We start from the raw sequence: 11,254 nt of genomic DNA, 5'->3' as shown, positions 1-11,254 counted from the left end.
TACAAGAAATCATCTAACCTTAAGTTTAAACAAAAAATATATTTTAGCATATTGGGTACGTAGTGGGCTGAAATTCAGCAGTGAACGTGTTAAGTTGTCGTCTTCATCATTAAAATTATTGCAAGTAAGTATTTAACATTGCAGTTTATTAAGTACATCAAATGATGCAGCCAACCCTGTGTTAGATGTTCTCCCCTTACTTATTCAACATTTTAATATGTTCATCTACTTCAATTCATTAGCTTTCTAACTTAAAAATATGTTTTTCAGGAACTCAACGATGTATTATGTGGCGAAATCATTTTTTACAAGCAGTTTATATCCAACCATTATTGATGCAGTGGTTTTATGGTATTCTTCACAAAATTATGGTAAGTATATTATATATGTATATACAGGGTGTCAATTAAGTCTGGAACCTCTTTTTTAATTTTTAAACCACATTATAAAAAAACACCAAAGTTCACACGTGCTCACTGTGTGATAGTAACGCACATATCTGCCCAATTACCGACCAGATAATCCCTTTGGGGGACGGTCCACAAGGAGTCAGACAAAATTATTTAATAGCAGCATAGGTCAGGTTTGGTATCAAATTAAAGGTCTTACTTAGCAGAGTACAATGCCGCAAACCGGACTTAAAAAGGTGGATTCATTCAGTAGTTTATAGCTATTTGAATTTTAAAACGATTGAAACAATGTAAATTACTAAGTATTAACAAGTAAACACCAATTTTTTAAGTACCTGTGATCAAAAGTAAGTGTTCAAAATGTTCCCCTACCATCGTCTGGCAATGTCCTAGGTGGTTGTAAAAGCCATCCACTGCATTTTGAAGGTAGATCACGAGGAATATCTTGAGCTTCTTGGACTATGAGATTTCTTAGGTGCGCCAAATCTCGAGGCTTAGTACGATAAAATTTTATCTTTGAGGTATCCCCAAAGAAAAAAATCCAGCGGAGAAAAAAAAATCGGGGGAACGAGCAGGCCACTCTACTGCACCACGTCTTCCATACCCATCTGAAAGGAATATTGTATCCAAGTATTCTCTTACAAGGAGAGCAAAGTGTGGTGGCGCCACCATCTTGTTGGAAATAAATTATTTGAAATTGTCGACCAAGAGCAGCAGGAATGTAGTGCAGGAATTATCTCATTTTGGAGCATTGCTAGATACGAGTCACCATTTAAATTACCATTGATAAATAATGGGCCCATAATTTGATTTCCTATAATACCTGCCCAAACGTTAAGTTTCTGTGGATGCTGTGTTATGACTCAATCTGCCACTTTCACATTCTAACAGTAGTTGTGTTATTGGTAATAATTATTGATTCCTGGCTTCTATTAATACATTGTCAGATGATGGGGAGGGGAACATTTTGAACACTTACTTTGATTTCAACAGGTACTTTAAAAATTGGTGTTTACTTGTAATACTTAATAATTTACATTGTTCAATTGTTTTAATATTCAAAATAGCTATAACTACTGAATGAATCCACCTTTTTAAGTCCGGTTTGCGGCATTGTACTCTGCTAAATAATATCTTTAATTTGATACCAAATCTTGACCTATGCTGCTTATTTAAGAATTTTGTCTGAACTCCTTGTGGACCGTCCCCTATAAGGGATTATCCGGTCGGTTAATTGGGCAGATGTGTGCGTTACTACTATTACCAGTAAGCCACGTGTGAACTTTGGTATTTCTTTCTATTATGGTTCAAAAATTAAAAAAGAGGTTCCAGACTTAATTGACACCCTGTATATATATATATATATATATATATATATATATTATATATATATATAATATATATATATATATATATAAAATATATCTCTTTCTTATAAATAAAGATGGAATGGTGAAATGTGTTGGTAACCACTAATCTCGATAACGGCTGGACCAATTTGGTTAATTCTTTTTGTAAAATGTATATAGTTGAAATCCGAAGAAGGTTTTTATGAAGAAAAAGTTAAGAAAAGTTACCTGGAATATTTTGGAAATTAAAAAAAATTGTAGTTTTTGCGTTTCATCATTCAAATTAAACTGGCACTAAACAGCTTTTGACAGCTATAGTTCGACACACTTTCTGAAACATCTGTTTACATTTAAATATTTTATCAATAATAAGTAAACAGTGCTTGATCGGTAGTGTAATGCAGATAGTAAATAAAACATTAATATATAAAATTTTACCACCAGATTGTGCCTAGTGATGAATTAAAATCATCTAATGCATTAAATACTGTTATAAAACTAACCTTAATGAACAAAGTTATGCATGTTTTCACATAAGTTATTTTAAAATGGTAGACTTCCTTGACATTATGATATTACATTTTAACAATGGCTTATGGAAAAACAGAAGAATTAATACCAACATGCCTCAACGATTCATTCTTTATCCTGACTTACAGTCCAAAAAAAAACAAGACTTATATAACACAAAACTTTAATAATGATTATTTTGGAATGTTACATAACCTTAACCCTTTGCATGCAGCCCATTTTCCAAAAGTACTACCCAGAAACGCCAAGGGCATTTTTCAGCAGTTTTGCAAGCTTTCACTAAATGTATCATAACTTTTTTATTTTTTAACAGATATTGATGATTTTTTTACCATTATTTTGCTTATGAAATGCCCTTGTTCTTTTGGTAAATTTTAGTTGCATAAATGTAATTTAAACTTATAAAAAAGTTAAAAATTAAGAAAAAAAATTTAAAATTTTCCAATTTCCAAAAAACATTTTCTTTTTAGCACAAATAAGTGGTTTAAAAAAAAATGTATGCTGATTTCCTGTTATATCCTAGTAAAGTATATCTAACTCTTAACTTAATTACAAAATTTCAAAAGCCTACCTTATATAGAAGTCCAGTTATGATTTTTTTCACTAAATGTGCCACGGGCACAGTTTTTGTAATTTGCATGGACGTTGTATGTAATGTTACACTATATTCACAAATCAATATTTGACACTATACAAATCGGTACTTTGGGATTATACCAACCACACCAGTATGAAGAGAACACAAAAATATAAATTTATAGATATATTATAAACAAACATTGTAGAACGAAAAAACAACTTTTTAACTACAAAATTTACAAACTTACAAAGATTATCAATTGTTAATGAGGTCAGATTCGCTTAAACTTTTTTCAATGAACTTAGAACGTTATAAAACGATTTATTTGAGTTACAGAACTAACATTCTATCAATCAACAAGCATTTCCAGGTATTGTGATCGGTATTGTGGTCGCTGTTATCTTATCTTTCTCGAGAATCCCGATTACGGCAGGCCACGCGGCATCACATGATTATTTAAGTTTTTTGCACGGTACATAATTGCCTTTCTATTACAATTCAATTTATATTTCTGATCAGCCCCTCTAGAATTATATTTACTGGTAGATACTATCTCAAGGGATGTTTTTCTTTCGTTGACATCAGCGCGAGCTTCGGAAGCACCTTCGGCCGGAGGCACTCGCATTTTGGGTGGCGGAGTTTGATCAAGAATAATAACAAGTTTTTTGTGTTTTTTTTCAATAAAGAGTTTAGTTTTTGTTTGGTAATGTTTGTTTTTGTTGAATTTTTGTGTTTGGAGAAATGTAGGGGTAAAATACGAAAGTACAACAAAGCGAACGGGCGGCGAGACTCTGCAATCACGTTATCTACTACACCGCTCGACTTTGACCTCTGCCTGAGGATGGGGAGGGGTTTGCGATAAGACAATTCCTGTTTTATACTGACGAAATATTGTTCTACGCTAATCTATTAATCAGTTGAAGCTAAATGTCAAATAACGATTCATGTCTGGGTGTGGTCTGTATAATCCCAAAATACCAATGAATCTAATAAAAGGGGCATAGTAAAAATGCCTTAACAACAAAAGTAATGAGAGAATTTACAAACGTAAACAACGCATAGCAACACGAACGTAACCTCAATCTCGACCAAACAATTCAACAGCTGCGAAGCTCAAATACGACCAAACAAAACAGTCCATAAAGGAATTAACTACTTTGTGGTTGCAAAGCAACTAATCGACTATCGATTAGTCAAAATTTCGCGGCAATAAGATGAAACTATAAGAAAATTACAGACGAAAAGCGTGACGTACCAATATTACGGCCGTTGGCGATTTTCAGTTGAGTTAATACCGGTACGTTGGCATGCAAAGGGTTAATAAGGATTTCCCCCTTATACTGAAAGTACATAAGAAGTAGGTAGGACTTCCCCCTAGGTCGTAATAGGCTTTTCAGTCCTACTTATGAGTGTATTTTCTTTGTCAGGACAAGGCAAACTCAACCATGTCAACACGATTTTGACCAAAATAGATTTCCGAGAACTAGATATTCGAACGTATATAGTATTTTGATCGAGGCAATAATGCAAGCTAAACTGTGACATAGTAGAAGTTAAACTCTGATACTATTTAACATGAACTTAAAATAATATCTACCTGATGTGTATGCCTACTTAAGTTTTAAAATTTTTATAGGACTCCCATCATATTACATCATAATTGCTTTTACTAAGTAATATAAGGACTTCGGTTCTAAAGATTGCGTGCGAAGCCGCGGATAACAGCTAGTATATATATATTTTATACAGTATATAATGGCAGGCTTGCTTCCTTTTTATAGCTTAGTCTGACATTCCCTCATGGATGATGAAGACCCTATGCAAGTATCACGTGAAGCATAAGTAGGAAGTAGGTTCATTGAGGTAACTAGTTTGGTCAATGCAGTATTACGTTATCAGTTGGGCAATGCAGTATTGCGTTATCCTACACCTGACTTATAGTTGTCAGCTTATTCTTTAATGACCAAGTATACAATGTGTGGCTAGAAAATAACCAGATTAGTATTGGCGGAGCCATAGTATGAAATGCAACAAGGTTGAAATATCGTTATGGCCAGTCACGTGACACCCCCTCCCACCCCTCCGTATGTTTTTGTCTGGATCCCATTCTTATTCCACCCGTAGCGCCAATTATAAGCAGCTAACCTTTTGTCTCTGCGTCAGAAAAATGTTGAGTATCCAGAAAGAACAGATTGTGAACATCAGATTTCTTTTCAACTTTGAAAATTTGCAAGTGAAATATTTTGTAATTGTTACAGTAAGTGTAGGGTGACAACTGTTTGTCATGAACACAAGTATTTAAGTGATTATACGATTTAAAGGTGGCCGTGAATACATGAGTGGCGACACACACATTGGCAGATAATCATCATGAAACTTATGTTAACATTGAAGTAATCTTGTTCATCTACATTACCGATAATTAGTTAGAATTACTACACTAGTGTCCTGAATACCGTATGTGAGCGTATACAGCGAAACGGAACAATTTGTGGAAAAACAAGTCTCCCACAAGACAATGCTCCAAATCTAAAAGCTTTGTTAGTGAAAATGTTTTTGGCCAAACAGGACCCCTGTAACTTCTTGTTGTTCACTAAAATCAAGTCAGCTTTGAAAGGAACGAAATTTGAGACTGTTGAAGCAGTAAAAGAAAAAAAAAGCGATAGAAGTCATGAACAGAATTATGGATAATGATCAGCTACAGGTGGAATAAGTACTGGAGAAGACAAAACAAACGTGTAAGTGTAAAGGAAGTCACAGTGACCAGCCATTTGACAATCAGCCTTATTGCGTTTGTTCTGTGGCTCTGCCAATACTAATCCGGTTATTTTCTAGCCACATCTCGTACAATTAGGAGTTGTACTTAAGAATATGTGTTCCACATGTAAGAGAGCATAAACACTCACTAACTAAAATTGATATAATTATTTTATTTCTTAACCAATTTTAACAAATTTGGAATTGTTATTTTTTTCATTAAATTTTCAATAAATAGTTTGTTATTCTTCCAATCTTTACATGCAATTAACAGTTTTTTGGGATATCAAAGTTTGAAAACGTTAATGCCGCCATTTTGAAATGGAAAGTGATAATAGGTATTTAATTTTTCCCCCCTTTTAATTAGCCTAACCATAACTACCAAGTTTCATGTTATTTGCTCCAACGGGTTTTGAGGTACGATTTTTAAAATAAAAGCACATTTGGACAGATATTAAACAAAGGGAGATAAGACACATGTTTATATGAACTTTTTTGGCTTGTTTTTGTGACTACTATCACATCCTGAAGTTGTGCCAACCTCTCGTGAAACATTCATAAAAAAAGTTCAAATCAACTGACTAAATTTCCACCTACATGCTAATTCTATCCTGTAGAGTTTTTTCAACTATGTTAAGATGTTGGGTTTTGACTTCGTATATGGCTTGTCTACATAAAACCGCTTATTCTGTTTTAAACTATTAAATCCTGCACACTTAACCACTTAAAATTACATCTCTGCATACTCTCTCAATGTGCAATCCATGATAGCTACGACTCAAATAACTACTTTGAAGTGGATAGAGGTAAATTCAGCTGAAAGACAAAATAAAACCTGAAAAATGGGGTATTCCTTCATACTTGTGATTGTAGAGATAAGATAGTCAGGAGTAAAAACTGATAAGATATGACAATGCATTATGTCATTTTAAAGCCCACAAAATGGGCAAGTTTTTTGTGGTATTGGCCTCTCTTCAGAATTAACTTCATTTAATTCCTCGGGTCTAATATCTTTTTAATGTTTTTGCCGAAAACTTAAGAATTTGATTTATTAACAATTTGTTTGTATCAAAATTATTTTCAAGATAGTTTTTCTCCATCATTTCCATGTAACATTTTGTGTAGATTTCAAAAATGGATTCAGAATTAAAATAATATCAAAAAATAATAGAGGAAAATTGAGTTTTATTGTAACAAAACATGATTTTTTTAAAAATAGCGAAATTGGTCGTAGTTAAAAGATAGATGGGATAGGGATTTTTTTATTTTCATATTTTGGTCTATAATACTGAGTAGTATCACCCAAAAAAATTTTCGACACTAACTTAAATTCACCCTGTATTTATTTCAAATAAAGAAATAAAGAAAAAAATTAGCAATCAATCAAAATACTTAATTTGACAATAATTACTATGATATTAAATCTAGTATTGTTTAATGAAAATAATACATCATGTCATTAAGTCAAGCTGGAAAGCAGTGCATACCACCCATAAAAATCAACAATAAATTAAGAAATGAACTACACATATAGTAAATAATTAAAAAAATAAATAAATAGTGCATATAATAATTGCAGCAGTAAAAAAAGAGTTGTATTTAAAAATAACATTAATAATTCTTTACTGTAATATTAATATAGAGCTCTTCTGCTCACTGTTCTTTATCTTTCATTGAAGACCTTTCAAAAGGTGTACCACTCGACAGGGTGTATACTGTATATATTTTTAAATTGCCTCCAAAATGGGATATTTAAGTAACACAGAAAAATGCTGTTTAATACTCTAAAAAGCTAAACTCAGTGTTTGGTTTATATGGTGTGACTGTTAAAAATGTAATATGTGGGATCCATATTTTGCCCCACTGTCTGATGTATATGTTTAAGTAACATAATGTTTTCAGAGCTCTATTACCTTCCAAGAAAAGGAACAATATGTGAACCTGTCTCGGTGGTTTAACACCATCCAGCATGATTCCATTGTGCGGCGCTCCAGAAGTATGGTAACTTTCAGCAAGAATGCGTTGTATACTTAATGTCAACATTACCTGATATTACTTTGTAATAAAAAGTTTCATTTAAAATATGTTGTTTTAGTGACATTCCCAATATGTTATTAATTTTTAACAATATTATAAAGCATGTGCCATACTGCTCTTTAAAATTTGTATCCACTCTATCAACTAATGTATGACAATGTGGTGTAACACTACCAAGCAAACAGACAGTGACAACGATCAGTCCAGTCTCACTTGTAGTACAACGAAAAATACGTATTTCATTACTAAATCGTGATCCAGGGATCTCAAAACCAACAAATATGAACTTAGACAACCAATGAACATAATCAAATTCTTTGAATCCAAAGATATGCTGACTGAGCTAAATAATAGAATTAAATAATTAAGACCCGAGCTGTACTCAGGTGCCGGAAGCAGGCACTGCCGACACGGTCCGACCTATACTCGGGCTCTGATACAAAGTGTTAAAAGAGTCTGTTAAATGTAATCAATTGTTCTGTATTATGATAGCATGAACGTATGTTTTCTCATTAATGTAACCACTATTTTAAATTGTTTTACATCAATGCAGTGGAAACACAATTAAAGTAACGAACTTCTTAGTTCAACATCATGGCAACAAAACCAATTAATTTAGATTTTACTTTATAACCTAAATTGTGAATGTGTACATGTCAAGTACTAAATTTGGTTTTCTTAGATTACTGCAAAACCTGAAATATCAATTACTCAAAACCTCTGGTTCCCTTAATCATGAACACTGAAAAATGAGTAATTCCATTAAAAAAGAAATCATAGGAGCCTATTGTATTACATCATAAGAAACTTTCACTGAGAAACCTAGTAACTTCAACGTTTTCTAAATCAGTTTTAAATAGTTCAAGTGTTACTAAAATCTTGAGAGCTATTGAATCAAATACATGAAATGTTGCATAGATATTGCAGGTGAACCCATGGTTATGTGCTAGTGTGTGTATATATTATATTTGAAATTTAGTATATACAGTATATGTATATATATATATACAAATTTTCAAATCAAAAAATCAAAAATCAAATGCACAGGGGTTGGAATGGGTAAATTACACATTTCTTATGCTCTCAACAGACTTATAAAAGAATTGTCATGCAGGTCAAACACACATATCGTTACTGTAAGTGCAAAAGGTCGTATGTCAAAAATTGTGATTTTTTTTTATTGGTGATAAACATAGCATTTTATATTCTGCAATTGCTAGCAAAATATCTTATGTTCATCAGCTGATTATACAGAAGTTATATTGAATTATCAAAAGGTTGTATGTTTATGCAGCTGATTTTTGTTACAGCAAAAAGTCTTATGTTGTTACAAGGCTAACAATGCAGTTTCTGATTAGAATAACTTCGTTCTTTCACTTCTGTTCGATATTAAAATAGAGTTTTATTTCAATAATTCAGTTTTAACGAGTTTTAAATGTTATTTTGTTTGTTTTGATTGTTATATTGAGTGAAAACTAGACGAAACATCAGCTTAAATAAGGTAAGCATTTTTAGGTTATGTTTTTTCAGTGAGTTTTAAGCACAAAAATAGTTTGTACAGGTTTTATTAGGTTCTAATCTTGTTATATAATACCATAATACGCAATATACAGTTTTACATTATAGGTAATGCATGGATTTATATAGTTATTTTTAAGTTTTTGTGTGTTCTGCAAAAAGTCGTATGTTTTCATTAATGTAAAATGACCATTGGCATTGAGCAGAATTTGAACATACGACTTTTTGCAGTTTGTGTTATTTGATAGATTGTAAATGAATTTCAACACTTGGAACATATTAAAGGTCCACATTTCCAAAAGGATGATTTTAGTGTGATTAAGATTGACTGATTAGACCCTACTACATAATATATAAGTTTTTGAAGCTATATTCAAAGGTTAGGTGTTAGGTTTACTGATGTTTTGGTTAATAAAAACATTTTAAAAGGTATAAGATCCTATTTAATTATAATAGGCTAATAAAAATAATTTATGAGAAACATCTAATCTTGTTCATGTTTCAGAAGAATGCTGCCAAGGGGGAAACTGTTGGTTGCCTTGGTGACAGGAAAATCGGAACAGAGCCTACCTGCTCTTGAACAAGTTTATAAGTGAGTATGGTACCTTTTCAATATAACTGTTTAAAATATACAATATTATAACATTTTATTATTGTAGTTTGGTTGTGTTTCAGAACACCACAATCGGACTTCTCTGTTGCTGTAAACAATGTACAAGAAGGCAAACTATCTGCTTCAGAGGACTACAAAGGCAACTTACCTACTGGTGAAACCAATGAAGTGGAACTACCTAGGCCTATTGCTAATATTACTAATGAGTTAGTATTAATTTTCTGTCAGCTGAAAATTTTCTTATTTACACCAATTACCTAGTTATGTTATTGAAGTCAACAACAATGTAAAATAGGAATACATTTAAAGAGATAAAAAGCTTCCCGAATTTGGAAACTACATTAAAATTAAAACTTAAACTAGTAACTTATGTAGTTTAACTGAACAGGCAAAAGTAAATAAATTTTCTTCAGTGTAGTTTTTTTTTCAGGAGAGTACTCTCTGCAAGGAACTTTCCTGAATCTGATATCCAAAACAGAAACACACCTGATAACGATGTCCAGGAAGTCGAAGCTGATGCTGAGATCGAAAAACTACGTATCCCTATTCCTGAAATGGCTCATGAGCCAGAGAACTTGCCTATTTCTGCAGGCTTGGATTTAGATTCACCTGCTGTTGATAAAACCAACTTAGCCTGTGCACATTCCTCAAAATATAATTCACCTCTTGCTAGCATTACATCACTGCCTGTTGTTGTAGAAAGGGTGGACTTTGAAAAATTACATTTTACCTCTACCGATCAAGATACTCCGGTGACTGCTAAAAGGCCTTTTAGAGCCACTAAGGAAAAAAGCAGAGAAAAAATGAAGAAAATGTTAGACAATATTAATGAAAGCACGATTTATGAATCGTTGTTTTCTTCAGATTCAGACTCAGAAGAATACCAACCTTTATCAAGCTCAAGTGATGAAGATAATGATAATGCCTCTAAGAGACAAAAACTGTCAGTAAAAAGAAATGTTACACAGGAAGCCAAAACTAATAAGAAGCCAAAACTGAATCAAGAAAAAAATAAACCGCATGAAACTGATTTAATTCTTGCACAAGAAGGAACTCAGGGGGCTGGTCTTGAAGAGGTAGAAACCTGTGCCTTTGGATACAAATAAAAGAAGAAAGGGGGGAAAATGTAAAACTCAAGTGATTGGGAGAGAAAACTTACATGCAGGAAAAAGAAGACGTGGTGAAAAGTATTTAGGCCTTAAAAAACAAGATTACTGGTAAGTATAAACTATCCGTTGAAAGAGAAGAAAGAAAACTAAAAGGCCGGTGCAGTTGCAATAATGTGAGGCACTTTAAATGTGAAAAAGTGATGTGAACCTGATTAGATTTAGACTGTTTACAAACTTTTGGAAAGGTATTGAAAGTTGGGAGGCCAAAAAAGCAACAATAGTATCTTTGGTGGAGAAGTCAACACCAAATTTTCGGCGTAGTTCTTCTGTTCCAGGGAACTCGCGAAAAA

The 11,254-nt window shown here is 32.6% G+C and overlaps 2 protein-coding genes across 2 annotated transcripts; both read left to right on the top strand.

Moving 5' to 3' along the window:
• The first annotated feature begins 328 nt into the window (after positions 1 to 328).
• LOC124374651 (eukaryotic translation elongation factor 1 epsilon-1-like) lies at positions 329 to 7,709 on the top strand. Its single transcript, XM_046832827.1, has 2 exons — positions 329 to 371; positions 7,530 to 7,709. Exons 1-2 carry the CDS (start codon positions 336 to 338, stop codon positions 7,659 to 7,661), a joined length of 168 nt encoding a protein of 55 aa, XP_046688783.1. The 5' UTR covers positions 329 to 335; the 3' UTR covers positions 7,662 to 7,709.
• A 1,764-nt stretch (positions 7,710 to 9,473) lies between these two features.
• On the top strand, positions 9,474 to 10,871 carry LOC124374652 (the record flags this gene model as incomplete). The annotated part of the gene is made up of 3 exons (XM_046832828.1): positions 9,474 to 9,774; positions 9,858 to 10,001; positions 10,226 to 10,871. Coding segments are annotated over exons 1-3 (873 nt in total), but the record flags the coding sequence as incomplete, so codon positions are not given.
• Positions 10,872 to 11,254: the final 383 nt, after the last annotated feature.

The sequence above is a fragment of the Homalodisca vitripennis genome, unplaced genomic scaffold, assembly GCF_021130785.1.
Source record: "Homalodisca vitripennis isolate AUS2020 unplaced genomic scaffold, UT_GWSS_2.1 ScUCBcl_9469;HRSCAF=17971, whole genome shotgun sequence".
Taxonomy (NCBI): domain Eukaryota; kingdom Metazoa; phylum Arthropoda; class Insecta; order Hemiptera; family Cicadellidae; genus Homalodisca; species Homalodisca vitripennis.
Note: the sequence above shows the minus strand (reverse complement) of the source record. Positions and strands in the feature narration are given on the sequence as shown.